At 38.9% G+C, this 20,531-nt stretch overlaps 1 protein-coding gene across 9 annotated transcripts in view; it reads right to left on the bottom strand.

The window, feature by feature from the left end:
- Window positions 1-681: 681 nt before the first annotated feature.
- The window catches only part of NTMT2 (N-terminal Xaa-Pro-Lys N-methyltransferase 2), a 101,798-nt gene continuing 81,948 nt past the window's right edge, over window positions 682-20,531 (bottom strand). The window contains exons 1-5 of one of the 9 annotated variants that reach the window (XM_008519878.2): window positions 17,854-18,119; window positions 10,980-11,129; window positions 8,209-8,384; window positions 2,775-3,039; window positions 682-2,019 (exon numbers count right to left, since the gene is read on the bottom strand). In XM_008519878.2, the coding sequence (XP_008518100.1) occupies window positions 1,733-2,019; window positions 2,775-3,039; window positions 8,209-8,384; window positions 10,980-11,129; window positions 17,854-18,007 (1,032 nt within the window). In that variant the 5' untranslated portion in view covers window positions 18,008-18,119 and the 3' untranslated portion in view covers window positions 682-1,732. Of the gene's footprint in view, window positions 2,020-2,774; window positions 3,040-8,208; window positions 8,385-10,979; window positions 11,130-17,853; window positions 18,131-20,531 lie in introns of those variants that run through there. The other 8 variants (XM_008519880.2, XM_008519879.2, XM_070591048.1 and 5 more) reach the window with 8 other exon arrangements.

The following is a 20,531-nucleotide window of genomic DNA, read 5'->3' as shown; positions in this document are numbered from 1 at the left end:
GTTGATACAACTCTCTCTCCAACTTCTACTTTCTCGATTAAATCAGGCATGGGTACGGAGTTGGGAAATTGTGTAGAGCATTAAAGATCTGGAAAATTTCTAAGGAGAATGGAAAGTGACTTAGGAAGAGAAAAAAGACTGCTGATCAACCTCGAAAACTCAACTGAGTTAAAAATCCTATGTCCATATCTATAGGACAATTATGTTATTTCCTCCATAAGCTCAGGAACCCAGGAGCAGACAACTTTGATAATTGTGTCAATCAGCATATGAGTACTGGGAAAGCAGAAAGTCAAGAGCTAAGAGAACTAAGGGTGCTGGTGTAAAAGAAATAGAAAATTCCTGGGATGGTCCTAAAAAGAAGATTTAGCTAATTTGCTGCAAGACACAGAGGATTAAAACATGAGATCCCTTGTTTTGCCGTATTCAGTCTGTTTGGTAACGATGCACCATTTGATTTAGTTCTGGTCTCTGGCTTGTTCACCAATGGTTCTATCTCACATTCTGTTATGTTACCCTAGAGCATGGTGAGTAACATACAACAGCTAGAAGGTGTCGGCATAGAGTAAGTAACATAATTTTCCAGGACATGAAACTATCAAGGTAATGCTATAACAAGGTAGTAAATGCTTTATAATGATTTTTTTCCTCCTAAGTTAGAGCTACAACTTGCAAATATTATTTTTATGGTGATAGCATATCCATGCAACAGACTTTATTTAAATTGATTCTTCGCATTTCATAGAAGACTCAATATATATCAAAACACAAATATATATCAAAATATATATGTGCTTCAACATAAAGATATTGGAGTGTTTTAAAGACAATAGCAGTTATTTTTAAACATTCTGCTAATAAAAATTAATTACACTTTGCTTTTGAAAGATTTTTAAATAGTTTTAATTAAACCAATGCCTTCCATTAATCCAGCTATTTCAGTTTTCAGGTTTACCATTTCCTTTCTCTTTCCAGTGAACAGTCATATCAGTCAAGGAAACAGGAGCAGCTGCAATGAACCAAGCAGTGTTGGAAGCCAATGGCTAAAATTAGATTATCAATGACATTTACTTATATGTTCACAGCTGAAATTTCAAGGGTACAACATTTTCTCCTGAAAGGAGACACGTCCCCATCACTGAAATGCAGACTTCTGTTATCAAATTACATCCATATTACAGTACTGGGTGGTGAAACTGACCCAAAATAGAAAGCGAAACCATATGCTTTTTCTGTTAAGAGAAAGGCTAAAGACAAAATTAAGTAATGGACTTGTTTTCATAAGATGATTTTGACTGGTGCCTGCTTAATTAGTGGGAGGTTTTTGTCTAAGAGAAGTAGTAGTCCCAAAGAGGAAGGAAGGATAATGTATCTAGGATGAGGGCAGAGGAAGGGGTCTGGACTTTACCCCACCCATCCTGCAATACTCTATAATGCAAACCTTCAGGGACCAAGGCAGTTTAGAATTTGTGAACATTGCTCCCTCTTCTGTTTTTGTATACACTGAACAGTTGAGGTGTATACAAGCACTTTCTTAAAAAATTTTTCCTGATGTTTCACTCCATTTATCTTTTGGAAAATCCACAGGGTGCATGTACTTTTACAATTAGTGGAAACTTGTACATACTACATCGATTATTTTCAAACATGCATTGCATTCCTTCTCTCCATCTCTCCACGAATTACAAGGGGCACTTCAGAGGACAGCACCTCTGTTCCGAAGTCCAGTCATTCATTCCCACTGCTGGTCAGGAGTGTCTGTGCTGTGCAGTGCGAACATCCACACTGGGATGCACTGCTCTGGAAAGCCGTCCTGCTTCTCCTGGCCCAGCACCGCCAGCCCACTCTTCCTAATGAGGCTCTGGAGGATGTCCATGTCCCGAGTCACACTGCTGTCAGAGAGATCAAAAATACAGCCCTCCCGAGCCACATTGTCCTTCAGTATGATGACGCCGTTTTCTTTCAGGCCATCTCGGCACCGGGAAAGAAATGCAAGAAGGTCTTTATCAGTCAGGTACCCTACAGGTGAGGCCAAGTAAACGGGGGAATAGGATGAAACGGTGGAAGGGGAGGGAGGTGAGTAGGAAAGACCACAAGGCTAAGAATCAGGAGACCATTTGTTCACTCACATGTGAATTACTTAATAGCCTGAATTATAATAGTTACAGGAGCCTTTGAGGATTTAGATAAGAGGACAGGCATCCTCTTTGAGGGGGCTCAGTGCCTTGTCTATAGAGTAGATAGTATACTACCTGTCTATCTACCTCACAGGCATGAGATAAACTATTGCCCATCCCATGGGTCCCCTCCATGTCCTCCAGACAACCCAACTCTATCATCACTCCTCTGTGTCTCCTACACACACACACACACTTAGATCAAAATCTAATTCACTGCTATCTAGTTTCCTGGGGGTTTAAATCTGACAAAGTCTAGTTTTGCCTATAAATGGGGCTAAACTTTTTTTTGGACCCACTTTTTAAAGTTTGTCAAGTATTTACATTTCTGCTAGGATTTAGGTTGGTCCTAAGGTACTCCATCCCTAAGGATGGGCATTGTCAGGCTTGTACAGAGAATATTAAGGGAGAAAGCTGGAGGACCAGAGCTTTTTGGGAGTTCCCACGATACCTAAGGCTAGCAACCTGCCAAGCACAACTACAGCGATCTTCCTTTTTGTCCTTGCTCCCTCTCCAACAATCCTCAAATTAACCCAGGTATTGTCTTCTCTTGCTGGGAAGGGGAGAAGGGCAGATGCAATGCCATGCAGGACTAACCGGAGACCCACTGAATCCAGATGACGTCATATCTGCCCAGTGGGGGTGTGAATTCCTGCAGGCTGTAGCAGTGGTAGCTTTCTACTTTGTCCCCTTTGACCTGCAGGTAGTTCTGGGCTTCGAGGAGAAACGATTCCATCATGTCCACCAGTTCCACACTGTTGAAAACTGGCAACAAGACATGCTTGCTGACCCTTCCTATCCCAGAGCCGCAATCCAAGGCGCAGTCCGTCCCAGCTCGCCCAGGCCCCTGCAGAAAGGCACCCTGTGGAGTACTTCAGGTACAACACCCACCCTGAGTCTTGGACACTCTAGTTACCTCTTTAAATCAACTTTATTTAGGTTGATTCCATAAAATAAAATGCATTACTCTAAGTGTACCATTCAATGAGTTTTAACAAAGGTATGCAGGCACTTACCCACTACCACAGTCAAGTTATAGAAGTTATATTCAATTACCTTTTCTAAAAACATATCCAAACATTTCTAGTGTTCACTTTCTTTATTTTATCTAAATATAGGTCTTTAAAAGAATTTCAAAATAGGATTTTAGAAAACAATGCCTTAGGTTTAAACATTTGGTAATTTCCCTAAGAAATGGGTCATTGAAAGCCCTACAAAAATATAACTTTGTTAACTCTAAATTTAGGTCAAACCCACAGCTAAATGGACATTTGCTTTGTAAAAACAAAAACAAAAAATATGTAAAGCAGGGAGAGCCTTTCTGAGTTTTAAAGTTACTTTTAAAATTCATTCAAAGAACACCTTTCAATTCATATTGGGATGATTGAAATTTTATTTATTTCAAAACTGATTTTGGGGGCTCTGAATTATCTGCTCTCCTCGTGTGGGTGGCAATTCTTAGGGCCTGAGCCGAGGGAGCTCACTGCCCACCCTCAGGCCAGCTTCTCCTCGGACCCAGCCCGATGGCCCACAGCTCATTCATGTGGATAAGGGGCTGCAGCACAGTCTCCTTGTCTCTTCTCACACTAAAAATTGTTTCCTGCTTTTGTACCAAAAACTATATGACTACTGGGCACAAAGCCCCCTAAATTTTTTTTTTTTTAAGTAAGTCTGTGCATTAAATTAACTGGGAGTGAAGAATGGATAGGTGGTGGATGAGGGGAAATCAGCCAACGAAAACATTCTCAAACTCACTTCTATAAAGTACTATATACATATACACTTATGGACGTATATATGACCAGCTGGATCTTTGGGTTAAGTGTATATATCTCAAAGACTCAGCTGGTCTAAATTATTTGGTCATAATTTGGGATGGCTGCTAAATACGTTTTGCGCTAGAAATTATAGTAACAAGATACTTGAAGTTGCCAATCAAGATCTTAAGGAGAAAGCCTACTCTTGATTTCTCAGGAACTAAGGATTAAAAAAACATTTGGCTAAGAATCAAAAGGTGAAGTTTGAGCAGAAGGAAACATCAGAAATGCTGCATTCCAGTCCACCTAAAAGGCCTTTTTTATAGCAAGAAAGGTACAATGAAGAACAAAAAGTGAAGAAACTGTAGCTTCTTTTCAAATGGAAGAATAATAAGCATGATTTATTGAGGGCTTATATGTAGCAAGCTCTTTGCATCTCCAATAAATGTAATAATTGAAACAACCCCACAAGACAATGATAATTCCCCAGTTTGGAGATGAGGAAACAGATTTCTAATATCACACAGCTAATGGAAGAACTCGAATTTGAAGTGGGAACTGTGTGAATTCAAAGCCAGTTGTACCTTAGGATTGTTACCTCAAGGCCCAATCTGATTCCCTTGGTAGTGTCTGTCTAATGCTATGTTGAAAAGAATTCTACGGCTCCATTCAGACTCAGCAGGAAAGAGGTGTGTGAGTGATTAGTGATGTCTGCTTTGAGCATGGGAAGGACAAGTGGTAGTACATGTGCCATGTATTTGCCATTCCTACTTCAGTATGCCACTCCCTCGTTCACATATCATAATTCAAACTAAACGAAGTCAGACAAAGGCCTAGGCTAAAGGTGTAGTTGTGAAGGCCGTAAAAGAAGCATCGTCTAAGTAAATTCATAACATAAACAAGATGGGGCAAAGTATAGGGAAATTATTTTAAGCCACTGAAAATGACTTTAGTAGAAATTTGTGTGCTCAATTAGACATTGTCATTACAAATTTTTCTTTTCATTCCTTGGCCCTAAAGCCTCTATTGATCACATTGCTCATGTTACCATAGCAAGCAGCTTTAGAAGCAGAACCTTGGAGCAATAAAGCAAAGAGACCCTGGAGATCCATGCCAGGGGACTCCAAGAAGATTATAATAGCTGAACTTTCTTTCATTGAATAAACAAATAGGAAGCCTCTCTAGTTAAGGGGAGGCAGGGCCTCACCCACTCAGCCTTCCTGTCAATCTCCCAATTAGCCCTTGAAGGATCTCAGCAAAACCCTAGAGTTTTTAAACTGCTCATAACTACTTCCCTTGCTTTTTCAGACAAAGAAACTGAGGCCCAGAGAGGTGAAATATTTGAAATAGAACTCCCTTGAAAATTCTTACCCTCTGATTTGTACTTTTCACCAATTTAGATGTGTTATAGTTGACTATCGTTATTCTTGAAACAATGGTTATTTACACACACGAAAAGGTGTCTTTCACCCAAATCCTGTGTACCTCTAGCCTCTCGCCACTACGGCTTAGTTCCCTTTATTCCATCTCACTCCACATAGATGGCACTGTCTCCCACATCCTGGCACCGAGTTTCTCTCTCTGTCTCTCACTCCCATGCAGCTCCTCTGAGAAGGGATATTTAAAGACTGATCTCAGGGACGCCATCTCCTGCCTCTTGGACACCACAGCTGCCCGAAGCTGTGATAGTATTGAAATCTGATGCCCTTCCATGAATGTGACCAGAAGTCCACACAATGCGTGATTTCAAAACAAGATGTTCTGTCATTTTCATCTTCATTTATTATGCTATTTTCATACTTATGGATTCATATAAAATGGTAAAATATTCTTAGGAATTTCATTCTGGTTTTGATTCTGCTTATATATTTTGTTTTGAAGAACATTATTTTAAGATCATCCAGTGGAGTTTAAAACTAAAATGAATGTGCTAAATGCCACTGTATAAAAGTCCTGAAATATAACAAGTTAGACCCAGAATTTTTAGTCATCCAATCTCTAAGAAATGTGAAAAGATAAATGCCGTCAAATATTGATTACTTTTTATAAATCCCTACTTGCCTCTACTAGAAAGCTAAAACTGAGAAAAGTTATCAGCTATGCCATTGACATCATATTAGTATCATTTGTTTATTTGTTAAAGTAAACACATTTGCAACAAGTTTAAACACCTTTTCCCACTGTCCCACGTCACTAAGTGTTGAAAGGAAACCAAAACTTTAAATAATTTGCCTTTTCCCAGTTGACACAACAATAAATCATGTCAGATACTCATATTCCCTAACTCCTTGTATCTTGACCTGGATACTAATTTAGCAGATTATTAAGGTCGAAGTACCAAAATATCATTCCTTAAAAAAGACTGTGTTTGTACTTAGAGGTTACAGCTTCACAATGAGCCTTGTCTACTAAGAAGGACTCCTTATATTTGTTTGAAAAGAGCAGGCTGCTCTTTTCCAACATAAATATGCAAGCACAGGGCTGTTTCCTTTCCCAGGTCCGTGGGCGTGTGTATGGGCTCTGTCTGACCAGCATCCCTGTGGTCAGCTTGGCATTCCACATGGAGTGACAAGACAGCTGGATTACTAACTAAGCTTCTGAAATGCATTGGGATCAAAGTCGGCCTCACCACGAGGCAAGCAGGAGGGATTGCTCTCGGCCAGAGTGGAGGAGAGTTGAGGTCTGTGGTCCACAAAAAAAAAAAAAAAAAAGCGGGGATTTTTCTGCTTCATGAGACAAATGGAAAAAATATGTCACAGTTAAGAGTGGGAGTTTGGTGTCAGACAGACCTGGCTGGGCTTAAGTCCCAGCTCTGTCTCTTACCAGCTGTGTAACCTTGACAACTTATTTAACCTCTCCAAGCCTCGGTTTCCACAACTGTAAAAACAAGGATAATCATAGTACTTACCTCCTAGAATTGTGTGACAAGTAAATGAGACAATGCTTCTAAAGGCCTTAGCAGAGTGACAGACCATCTCAGGGCAAGCACTCAGTGAAATCAGTCAGCAACACTGATTTAGAAATACTCCAGGTTAACCTGACCCACAAACAGCATGGCCATCATCCCCACTCCGTAGTCCTTTATGGCTGCAGCTGCTGTCCAGACACTCCTGCCCCAGTGGTGTTCCATCCTGATCCTGTTTTCTCTACTCATGCACTTGGTGCTGCCTGGAGGCTGGATGTGAAGTGAACCTCACCTCAACACTAGGGATAATATCATGCTTCTCAGAATGTTGACTAGCCAACACCAAATATTCATAATATTTATACTCTCTCATTTATCAGAATAAAGTGGGCTCCAAATTTCAAACAAATGACTTCACACTGAATTGGAACAGAATCTGTTTGCCAGTTAGGACTTTGTGTTTTCAGTAGGACAAACAACAGCTTTATTGTGTGGGTTAAACATATTCTAACAACTAAATGAAGTTCCTTAAAATGTAATGAATGCATTTTATGAAAGACTTTTATTAGTAGTAGTAACAATAAGTTAGACTTATTGGGTAATAATTATGTGCACCAAAGCAAGCACTTGATATATATTATCTCATTTGATCTTCATAATATCCTATGAGGTAGGTTCTATGGTTAGTCCCTAGTCACAGGTAAGACAACTGAAGCTTAAAGCATTTAAGGAACAAGCCCAAGGTTGCTTATACAGCAAGTAGAAGAACCATAATGACTCTAGAGCCCAAGATTTTGGCCCCTACTCTATACTGTCTGTCTCCATATGACAGGGAAGTAAGGGAGTAGAGTTTCACACAACACCAGGACTACAAAGGGATCACATTCTTTCAAGGCAATGTCTGAACTATGTATAAAATAATACAAAGAGATTCTACTGTACTTCTTTTTAAGCCAAACATAAGCATACATTTCCCTACTACATCAAATTTGTATTACAGCGAATCAATAAATCACCCCAAAATCCCAAATAGCATGACCGCTCATCAATCATCTGGGTGTCAACTGTTTATCTATGAGACTCTAAAAGAGATATCTTCCTAATCCCCTAATTGTGATATTAGTCCTGCTAGCTCACCTTCCCCTGAAGCAGGAGAGATTAGCTGGTGCTCAGAGGGAGGAATGCCAAGTGGGATAAAACAATGGTTTGATGTGACCTGTCCTTTCCGAACATCTTAAAATAGGCTTTCAGGCTAAACCCTTGGCTGAGCCATATGACTTTATTATGACTTAAGTGACAACGCAGACACATGTGAGCTCAATGTTTGCAAGGACTTTGACTCCTCATCAAGCTGCAGTTGAATACTCACCCCAACAAATTTTCTAAGAAACTCCCGAGAGGCCTGGATATCTGGGTTGGACAGTTCTATGAAATTTCCCATCATACCCTCTTCAGTAGCTGGTACTTCTTGGTAGAAAAGTTTAGCTCTGGCATAGAACTGCATCTCACCATTGATGACTTGACTTGTTAAAGCATACAGTTTAACTGCAAATGAAATAGTATTAATATTTATATGACAGAACAAGTTCAGTCTTATCATGCATTGAATTTCCTCTCAGAAACCTGCAAATTTGTGCTGTGGAGGAAAGGGCACTGGTTTGAAGTCAGAAGATCTGGGTGTGAGTTCTGGCTCAGTGACTTACTTGCTGTGTAACCTTGAGGAAAATTCTTGACCCCTCTGATCTTCAGGTATCTTGTGTATAAATCACAATCATGTGGCATTTTCATGATTTAATAACCCTATAATTTAATAAAACTATAGCTTATCAATGTATTAAAAATTTTTAATAGTTTGCTATAGTAGAAGAAAGAATGTCACAAGTTTCACAGTGAGTTTTATCTTTGAGCTCCAAATGTTTTATAAGAATTTAGTCATTAATCCTTACTTCTAATCACCAGGTTGATTAGGGGTAGCCAATTTTTCATCTCTTTTTCAAGCAACTCACACCCAAATATCTCTTTGTACCAATATTACAAAAAATGTGCTTGAGCTCTATCTTCTGAATATAGAATAATAAAAAGAGATGTAATATTTATTAAGCAACTATTCTGTATCAGGTAGTGCGCGAGGCACATTCACATATACTATGTCATTTCATTATTTCAAAAACCATATAAGGTATTATTTTAACACATTTATTTTTAGAAAAACATGTGTTCCACCTTCTGAGAGGTAAATGAGTCTTCATTTAAGTGTGTTTTGTAAACCAAAATGCACCCTTGCAGATACAAAATATTTTCATTAGACAACATTCAGGAGGAAATGATAGAACGTGGACGAAAGGGAGGAACTCCTGGTTCAAGATTATAGGCAGAATACATGCATTTGCTTCCCCACCTCCCAAATACTCCTCAAGAATTGTTTTAATAAATTCAACCCATAACAGTGAAGAAAATGAGAGGGGGCCACAGGTGAATTAATAATTTCAACAAATTTCTGGAAGACACAAAGCAGATAGAACAAAGCTCAAGAATTTGCAGCCTAGGATAGTTGCAAAACAAAGTAAGAGTTAATCAAAAATCTGTCTACAGACCAACCAATAAAAGGACAAATGCACCCTTGCAAAAGCAACAGGCAACACAGCTGCAATCCTAGAGGGAAAAAAAGTCTCTTCTCTAGAAAAAAAAACATTAAATGAATTGCCTAAGGAGAACTAGACCAGTTAGTGTCAGGATCCTAGAACAACGCTCATTTTGGCATATAGAGGACTCGAAGTGCCTCACCTGCTCACACTCATCAGAGTCTGGTAAGATCTACCTGCACATGTAGAGCTTCTTTTCATTCTTACTCTTCAGAGGAGAAGTATGTAACAGAGGAAACCTTCTCCATTACTTAGAACCATTGACCCTGTCCTTTATTCCTGACTATGGATAAACAATGATTTCCAAACACATGGGGGTAAAATGGCAGCCTGTGAGAAAAAAAATAAAGATAAACAATTAGAACTGACCCCAAAGAAAATAGAAATATTTCAGGAAATGGATGAGAATTTAAACCAAAACTAAACAAAAAACTCCTTGGAGAGATATGAGAACTAGTGCATCCATAAATCAAAGATAAGATGCCAAGAAAATGATAATTCAAAGAATTCTTAGAAATTAACATTTTTATTACCAAAAAATTTGAATATAACATTGAGTAAATTTATCAGGACATAAACAAAAAGACAGATATAGAAAACAGAAGTAAAAAGATTAGAGCTATAAAGACTTAGGAGGCCCAACATCAAGCTAATTAGGATTCTCAAAAACAGAGAAGATAAAGAGAAGAAAATTATTACAGAAACACTAGAAGAAAAATTCCCAGAGCTGAAAGAGATTGTCAGGTCCATCAAGTACTGAGCAACACGGGTTAAAAAATAATAATTAAATTAAAACCACATTTACACATCTTTAGGAAATTTCAAAACACAAAGAGTAAATAAGAGGGGCCAGCCCAGTGGCGTAGTGGTTAAGTTCGTGTGCTCTGCTTCAGCAGCCTGGGGGTCATGGGTTCAGATCTTGGGCACAGACCTACACACCGCTCATCAAGCCATACTGTGGCAGCATCCCACATACAAAATAGAAGAAGATAAGCATAGATGTTAGCTCAGAGACAACCTTCCTCAAGCAAAAAGAGGAAGATTGGCAACAGATGTTAGCTCAGGGTCAATCTTCCTCACCAAAAAAAAAAAAAACAAAAGAGTAATATGAAGATCCTAAAGTTATTTAGAGGGAAACAAGTGGTTGACCTTCAAGTAGGGTTGCCATATTTATCAAATAAAAATACAGGACACATAATTAGTTTTGAATTTCAGATGAACAATGAATAATTTACTAGCATAAATATGCTCGAAATTTTGCACATTGCATGGGACATACTTACACTAAAAAATTATTTCTTTATTATCTTAAATTCAAATTTAGCTGGCATCTTATGTTTTATTTAGCAACCCTGTGTTCAAAGAAGTAGAATGAGGCTTATAGCACAGATCTCTTCAGAAACACTGGAAAACAATGGAGGAGTGCCATAAATATCCTGAGGGAAAATCATTTTGAAGATAAAATTTAATATCAGCCAAACTGTGAAATAATATTTACCTCCCATGGATTCATCCTTCAGAAGTTTCTTGGAGCTATATTCCAGCCCAATGAGGGTTAAAATCAAGAGAAGATATGTGACGAAAGACGATGAAATTAACCCAGGAATCCAATGAAAAGAAATCCCAATATGACAGATATTTATCAGATCTAAAAAGAAATCAGTTTATATTACAACAGAAAACATAGGCTTCAAAAACAATATCTTCAAGATGTAGAATGACCTGGATTCTGGACAACAGACAGAGTAAAGGTAAGAAGCAAGGAGATGTTAGTGATATTCTAAGGAACACATATTTTTAATCTCAACCACCAAAAATAAAAGACAGTTGAAAGCTCCAAGCAAAATACACAAACAGCACAAAAATGTTATGATCAGTATATGAAGTAAATCAAAATATGACATAATTTTGAGTATAAGGAGTATAAAAAAGAGAATCTATTTAACCTTAACTAGAAACATTTTTCTTCAGGCAACACTAAGATTGTGACATTGGACTAGTGCACTACTTGGCTCTGAGTTGACAACAATTACATAGCCCCAAATTTCAATTTTAAAAGTTAAAAATCAAATAAACACCACTTATGTTACAATGTTCCATCATAATATGTTCCATCTGTGGAGTGACATCAGTATTTTCCAACTTGAAGACATTGGAGCCAATGTTTGGACCCTTGAATGATCATGAATTTGCCGAAAGGAATACAAGAATCAGATGCCACATATATCATTTTCAGAGAATAACAATATTATATTCTATATCTTCCATATATATTAACTATAATACATAGATTGTTCATTTAAAAATACAAATCTTTTAAAATTATTAATAAATTTATAGATACATTTTTGCCATTTTATATGCTAATTATCTACTGATTGAAAAAATACAACATTAAAAGGAAAGTCCTCATGGTCAAAGCATTGGGAACATCTGACCTGCACCAATTTGCCTTCCCTAGCACTTGGTAAAGTGTTTGTAACAGCATGTGGCTCAATAAATGCTTACAAATTCAACATGGATGACAAAAATGAAGCATCACCATCCTAACAACATGACTGTTCCAAATTCTTCTACATGCCTCAGAAAACCAGCCTCAGAAAACTCACAGCTCACAGAGTCTTCCCAGAGTTGAATGTCACACGGGATAATAGGCAAGCCACAGCCCAGGGCTCTCCTTGATCCAACCAAAGCAGCAAAGCAGCCACACTCATCAGCACTGCTTAAGTCAACTAGTTGGTGGAGTCTATTAAAACCTTTAATCTGGAAACAGGAATGGTCCATTATGACAGCAACATTTAGACCACAAGTGAATACCAAGCTCAGCAGGGGTCAGACTCAATGGTAGATTTTTATGGTTATGGGCTTGAGTTCTCATTTTCACCTAATTGACAGGAGCATTTCACTAAAAAGATATATGAGGTGTCATGGCCAGCCCCAGGTTCTCCCTTCCTGATAGCTCCTGCAAAGGTACAAGTTGACTCAGATAAGGTCATCATCCCACACGTTTTCTACTAGATGTAGAAATACATCTATGGCTTATTTTTGCAAGGTTGTAATGTCTCTGTGAAACTTGAGGTAGTCTAAGACAGAGACTAGACATTTTGTTAGCTCTTCATATAATATGGTACTTATTTCTTGACCTACATTATAAGCTGAACTCCCAAGGACCTTCCAATGGTTTACTTGTTACAAAAAGGAAAACAGAGTACAAGTTTATTTGCCCTGAAGAAGAATAAAGATTCCGTGAACTCTCTAAGAAAAAATTTGTTAATAGCTAAGTGCTTATGTTTGCCGAGTATCTCCTTTTCTTTTCTTCTTTTTAATGCTTGGATATAGCTATTTTACACTTTATTCTGGATGTTAGACCTGTTTGTCAACTGAAAATTGATCTGAGAGTCTCCAGAGGATGTGCAGGCTGGGTTTAGACAGTAAGTTTGAAATGATTTGAGACAGAATATTGGATCAAGTTAGCCTTTTATTTATAGGAGCAAAAAAGCCCAATTACGAAATGCCTTTATGAAGAGTAAGACCTTCCATAAAAGAGATTTGCAGGTGAACACTTCCCAATTTACCCATTAAAGAAGTAATGGTGAAAATGGAAGGAGAGAAGGAAGGAAGAGAGGAAAGGAAGAGGGGAAGGAAGAAAGGAAAAAGTTTCTAGGTACAATGGAATATTATTCAGCCATAAAAGAAGGAAATCTTGCCATTTGCAACAACACAGATGGATCCTGAGGGTATTACAATAAGTGAAATAAGTCAGACAAAGAAAGACACATACTGTATGATCTTACTTAAATGTGGAATCTAAAAAAACTGAACTCATATCTATTTTTTCACCAACAGGGAAGTGTGGGAAGTAGGACTTTATCAATGTTTCTGGTGGAATCCAAAGGTCTGGGTGTGCCAGAATGCTAGAATGTTATCATGGCCAAGTCTCAAAATTGTCCTGAGAGGATCTCTAGGTTTCATTTATTCTCTGTATGCTTTGGGTGTCTGGTATTTCTTGTCTCTAAAATAATGAACTGCCTACCCTGAAAGTTTTAGGGAGCTTTTTCTTTTTCATCTGAGGGCTAGTTCAGTGTTTCCTAAATTCTTTTCAGGCTTCAATGCAAACGAGATAAGCAAATGTGGGGAGGGAGGGACAATACACTTTCCCACTTTGGCAAGGATCTACTCAAGCTTCCATCACATGTCACATCCCCTACCCATTTGGCTGAGTTATTCCTAATTCTCTATTCCTACTTGAGTGTTCTACCAAACCTACTGTCAAATTTCGAAAGGCCAGAAGTCAGACAGAGATACTGGGGATAGATTTTTTCATGGTGAGATTTTGCATCAGAAGAGTCAGAAGCTGACCAGCAGTCACCATGCCTCCTCTGGCCCTCTGCAGCATCCTGCAGTGGTCTCCGCCACTGTATTTCCACATTCCACAAAAATTATCTATGTGGATCTCTCTCCCACACTAATCTCTTCAGGATAAGGCTATATCTTATTTTCTTTGTAACCCCAGCACTTACCATTATGCTTAAGATATAGTAGGCCTCCTTTGAATGTTCATTGAAATGAATATTGTCTAGCTTTTTTTGTGTTTTGAATAGTATACGGGTTCAACAAAGTAGAGAGAGGTTACAGGGAAAAACTGACATAAGCACAAAGAAGTCATGCTTCTTGTATAGTTTATGAAATATCTATCCTTCTAATTAAGCACACACAAATAATAAAGAAATAGTAACTATCATTGATCAAATATGTACACATGCACTACATATGCTAAGCATTTATATCTAACTGAATATGTAAGATAGACATCATTATCTACAGAAGAAAACCCAGCATCAAGAGGTTAACCAAACTTCCCAAGATCGAGTGGCTAGTGACAACACAACTGGGGTTTAAACCGAGTTCTATTTAAATGCCAAGCCCACATCTCATCCATCTCACACTACGTATCTAAAAGCCCGCTACATAAAAAGGAAAATTATCCGATTCTCCATTTCTTTAAAGAGAAAAACGATTTGGCAGCATTGCATTACAAAGGGAACAATAAACATTTGAGAAACGCATCATGTACAATGAGTTGTGCAGCAACGCCTGCCACAGGGATGAGATCAATTTGAAAAGTGCCAATAGTTGTGTGCTGAGTTTCATTTCGACGTTCCAAGTGTCTTATGGGAATTGTTTTTATTAACTGTGGCTTTTAATTGTGATGGCAAAGGGGTGACCACTGTTCTCAATTTCCTCCTCAGAGACTGATTCTTCTAAAAAGGGGCAAGTGAAAAAGGGTACTAACAATTAGTGGGTCCCTCCAATGTGCTAAGCATTATGCTAGGCATTTTCATATCATTTCTTCACATTATCTCTTTTAGTTCTCACAATGATACTACAAAGCGAGGGTTATAATTATCGTTTGATAGATGAATAATGACAGAATCAGAAAGATTTAGTAACTTACTCAATATCACACAGAAATAAAGTATTATGGCCAGGTCCTAACCCATACCTACTTAAATGCAAAGCCTTTGCTCCTTCTGCTGAATCACACGGAACCGTTGTTCCAAATGTGAAGCTAGACTAAGCCTTTAACTACATCCAGGAGTAATAGACTCTTGCTTAATATATAATTAATTGACTTATATTATATTCATTGACTTCTATGTACTCACAAATGTGCTGTGGATAATGGTAGAAGAATTATTGAGGTTAACTTATATGAACATCACTGATTGGGCCATATATCGGCCCCTTTGATCGCTGGTGTACCAACTGGAAATTCATATGAAGTTTTTTCCTATTCTACTCTCTATTTGTTCACAAAAACCCATCTTTGGAAAATTAATTCCCTCTAAGCCTCCAGTTGAACTTGGGCTGGTAAAACTAGATTATATGAACCTACTCACTGGCCTGCCTGTCTTGTTGATTATCTCAACAGAAAGTCAGTGCTCTTCATAGACTGTGTTTTATATTTCTGCCAAATCAAGAAGTGTGGTAAAACATCTTGCTGCCCACGTGAGTCAAGTTGCCATTTACATTGGGAGGCAGCATGGTTTTGTGGTTAAAAAAGACAGACTGGAGTCAGACTGCCTGGGTTCTAATCCTGCTCCCCCACTCACCACCACATGATCTTTGGTGAGTTACTTAACTCTTCCGTGTATCAGTTCCTCACATATAAAGTGGGGAAAAATACAGCACTACCTAATAGGAATGTTGTGAGGATAACTGAGATGTACATGCAGAACACAGAGAACAGTAACAGGCTTGTTCCCATTTCTTTCTGAAGATCTGTTGTATTCAATGGCATAGCTAAAGTCTTCCACCAGAGGTTTTTAATATGCATGCTCTTGCATCCCCATGATCTCTGAGGCTAGTCGGGGATATGTCAGCCAATGTCCCCATGACTGAATGTCACTGCATGGTTTGCTGGTGTGAGACGGGCTGCCTAAAGCAGGCAGTTGGAGGGAGGAAGGAAGGAAAGAAGGAATCAAAGAGTCTGGTTAGCCACTGTTCTCCCCATAATTATCCAAGACAACAAACTCTCTGTGTAGACCCTAGGGTAGTGGTTTCCCAACCTTTAAAAGAAGGGCTTTATTTTCATTCCTATGAAGTCTTGAAATCATCAAGAGAAGGGGAAGCCAACTCTAAAACACCTCAGTGGAGCTGGGGAGGGAGCATTTCCACTGGCTATGTTTTATTTCCAAACTGAAAGGCTTAATATCCACTGCAGCCTGAAAACTCTCATATAGTTTTCATCTGATTTGGAGGAGATTGTTTTATTCTTAACTTTTTATTTCATCTTCAGCTACTTTCAGAAATGAATTCTTTTTTGATCTACTAATTATTTTTAAAAATTGGCAATCATCTGCCCTTTAGTGGGTCTCTTATCAGTTATTATAATTGATCTCTTTCTCCAGACTAATGCAACTAAAGCCACCAAGCTACTGTTACTGAGGTGTGGCCCAAAGAGCATCTCCAGAATAGCAATGCTCTGCCAATGTATAGCGATCAGAACGTCATCCCCTTCCAAATGGACTGTTCTAATTTTTCCATTTAGATACAAATGAGATAGCTAATATATCCTAAAAGAATTACTTAAGGGCAGTGCGATCTACCAGAAAGAGCCCTGGTCTTGGGTTCTTGCTTTGGTATCTAAACAATATCTAATCATCTCTGAATTTTCTTTTCCCTATTTGAAAAAAATAAGATGGGGGGAGGATGTGGGAAGGTGAGAGGAAAAGATAATGATACTTGCCCTATCTATCCTATAGTATGGCTGTGAGGATCAAATAAAGTCACAAATGAGAAACAATTTTTTATAAGAAATATATATATATATATATATACAAGGTGAAAGTATTTGTATGTGTAGAATTAAAGATCCCCTCAGAAATAGATTTACAAAAAGAGACTTTGGTAGGCTGCTAGCATAGACTTTCTTGAATGCAATACAAAGAATTGTGTAACTCCTTCCATGTCTGGAAACCTTGGCTACATCACATGCATAGTGGTGCTCTCAGACAACCTTAAGAAAACAGACTGAGGCTGATACACACTGCTCCTGGTTTCATTGGAGGAAAATATAAATCAAAAGGGGATACTTCACTCTCTAATCACAAGTTATTTCCTCTCCAGTACTGTAAGAGTGCCCTGAAGTAACCACTTTCACAGGACTGAGAAAAGTAGTGTAGACAAACCAGATAAGCTTTTTATTGCCCTATTGTTGAATTCTCTGAAAACTAGAGGAAATAACTAAAATGGAGACACACTACTGCCCCAGTGTTTTTCTTAATATTCAAAGACCAAACTAAAATGTGCTTCTGTTAGGCTCTCCAACCATTATTGTGACTGAGGAAGGCCAGAAAGGATTGTGTAGAGTATGTGCTCATGGACATACACACACGTGTGTGCACACACACATACACACACACACAAAGAACAAGGACACCTTAATCTACTCCTGTTTAGTCTTTTTAACTCTTAGGTGATACAATATTTCATTAATACTCTCATCTCTGAGTTACCTAGTTACCCACCTCTAAATTTTTGCACATACTAAAAGTACCTGTCTTTCAAAACTCAAAAAATGAATTTCTATAAGCCAGATACTCAGGCAGTCATCACCCAGTGAAGCAAATCACCATGCCTGAGGGTGCATGGAAGTCCCCAAATAGAGACCTGACCTGCCAGGTGGCACTTGATCTTTGCACCCTGCATGAAAGAATGCCACTGAAACCTTTAAGCCCACTGACATTGGTTGTGGGTTCTTTTTATCTGAAAAGTGTCCTTGTTGTAACTCCTCTTGCAGAAGTCCCACAACCTCACACAGTCCGTTCAGTCATTTTTTGTCCCGTATCTAGTAGCTCTGACTCACTTACCCAGGGGAATTTTTTCCAGCAGGTAGAGATAGCTCTGAAAGAAGTCATTGCGAATGGCTCTGTGAAGGATAAAGGACATGCTATGTCGACAGAGTTCATCGTCGGTCTTCTGCCAGCGGGATCTAAAGGCAAAATGGGCTCCCAGGTGGGCCATGGTGAAAGGGGATAATAATTATTCCTAAAGAGAAAGGAAGCTTGCCTGGCTGTTTCTTTGAATTAACCTTCTCTTCCTACATGAACTTGAGACTGTCATTTTAAACCACTCCCCTGTCCATCTATATCAGGAGAGGTCGTCATGGGGCATGAGGGGAGGGGCAGCAGACATGGGAGGTCAGGCTCTTGGCACATATGCTGTCTGATTGCCTGGGCGACACCACTCCAAGCCAGCAGGTGCTAAGTAAAGATGAAAACAGGCTAGCGAGATCCTGCTTCATCCAGGAAAAAGCACGCCTCCCTCCTTTAGCTGTCACTTCAAACAGGCAGGAGCACAGCCTGCTAACACCCTGAATATTTGCTTTAATTTGATTCCTAAGTTGAATAGCCTAATTTCCATTTCAAAGACTTGTGAATATTTTGCAGGAGATCCTATTCCCTGATTTCCATCACTCCTCCCAGAACACTGAATCCTCAAGTTACAAAGACCCTTGAAAGTCATCTTAGCCACCCGCACTCCTTTTATCAGTACAATTTTGCCCAAATCCTTTCATAAAGATGGATATGTGTTTGCCATTTTTATGGATCTTCAGGAGAAATAATTATACGAGAGCCTGTTTTGATGTTAAATACCCTTCTCTGTCAGCAAACTTCCATCTAGCTTGCTCTAAACAACAGTCGTGTGAGCCTGTTTTTTCCTCTCTGCCTATTGTGGATATGATTTTCCTCATAAGTACTCATTTGGTTTCTGTACTGGCTATCTCCTGATTGTCCCTCTCCACTCTTCCCACATTACTATGTACCCCGGGAGGCTTATCTATATTGACAACATCAGTAGACTCCCTTGCCTTCTGGCTTCTAGTTGGGTTCAGCCAATGAGTAGTGCCAAGAGGAGACTGGAGGAGATTGAGTCAAGGTATTTATTCCGCTGGCACCTTCCCTGCGGAGATACCATAGGCTGACTGCTTCCAATGGTGGAAAGTCGTAGCTTCTGTCCAGGAGTCTTCTCACACAAATAGCTTCTCCTAGTTCTGATAACTGCTCCCTCCTCTTACTGCTTCAGGCCTTGGGGTAGTGATATGCCAGGCTGTCACAAGCCCAAGAGTAATGAACTATTCCTTGTAATTTCCCTATACTTACCCATACCTTTGTAAATAGTCCCTTTATTAAACTGGCTCAAATTCTCAACTTGTGAATGCCATTTCTCATAATGACCATGCCTATCATTTTACCCCTCTAATGTTCCTAACAGGAAAATCCATAAAAATTCAATACTCTATTGGCCCCATACCATGTGCAACCACTAACCACCTCCAGCCCCCAAACATACACATACGCATACACACAAAAGCACAAATGCACATATTAGGATAGGCAGCTTCTAAGAAGGCCCCTAAACATCCCCACCTCCTTCTTGATATTTGTACCTTTACGTAATCCTTATTCCTGAGTGTGGGTTAGACTTGATGACCCAGTGCTATACAATAAAATATGGCAGAAGTGATAAGAATATCACTTCCAAGATTAGGTTATAAATAGACTGTCTTGGCCATCTTTTGTCCTCTTGCTTGCTTGCTCTGAGGAAAGCCAGCTGCCTCTTGTAAACTGACCTATAGAGAGGCCCACATGGCAAGAAATTACCTCAGTGCAACAGGCCAGCTAAATTCTACCAACAACCACAAGTAAGCTTGGAAGATCTTCCCCAGCCAACCTGATAAAAGACCCTGAGTCAGCTAAGCCACACTGAAGTTACCGACCCACAAAAATAAAAGTTTCTTATTTTAAGCAGCTAAATTTTGCAATAATTTGTTACAATGCAGCAATAGATAGCTAATTCAAACATCATCAGTGGAATTTTTTTAAGACGTGGAATCTAACCATGATCTTTCTTTAAGTTTAATTTGTGTGTTAATCTTTTACTGGGGAAGGAAGTAAGGATTCCATTTATTTGGCTCATTTATTTTTCCGTCATTTTCCTATGCTTCTGCTTTCCCATTTCCCCTCTTCCCACCTTAAGGGACAACCATGCAATTTTGGTGGGATCGTCCCCATCCTTGTCTTCAGGAATTGCCCAGATTGCAATGCGAGTTATCTTTTGTCCCCTTCCCACAGTGTGTGGCTCATGGATGGAAACATTATCCCATCCTGAGCCAATCAATACATGGTATTTCTTCAGCCCCAGTTTTCATTTGAGAGTGGGCACATTATCTAAATCTGTTATTGTTAATGCCAGCCTGAATTGGGTTTTCTGTGTTAGTAACGTGGAGTCTAATCTAACACAAACACCATCCTGCCTCATTTCTTATGAGGATGGAGATAAAGTAAATGATACGAAACAGAACAGGGAAATGTCAAGGGAGAATATTTCATGGTGTTAAAAAGGAAGGCTCTTAACTGGAATTAACTGATTTGACTAAGTTATAAACTCATTTCCACTGCTTACATACTGAACAACCTTGACAAATTCTTCGTCTCTCTGAGCTTCACTTTCCTCTTCTATAATACAAAGATGATGATAATAGTAT

Source organism: Equus przewalskii, chromosome 23 (genome assembly GCF_037783145.1).
Source record: "Equus przewalskii isolate Varuska chromosome 23, EquPr2, whole genome shotgun sequence".
Taxonomy (NCBI): domain Eukaryota; kingdom Metazoa; phylum Chordata; class Mammalia; order Perissodactyla; family Equidae; genus Equus; species Equus przewalskii.
The sequence above is the reverse complement of the archived record's forward strand: the minus strand, read 5'-3'. Positions and strand labels throughout refer to the sequence as shown.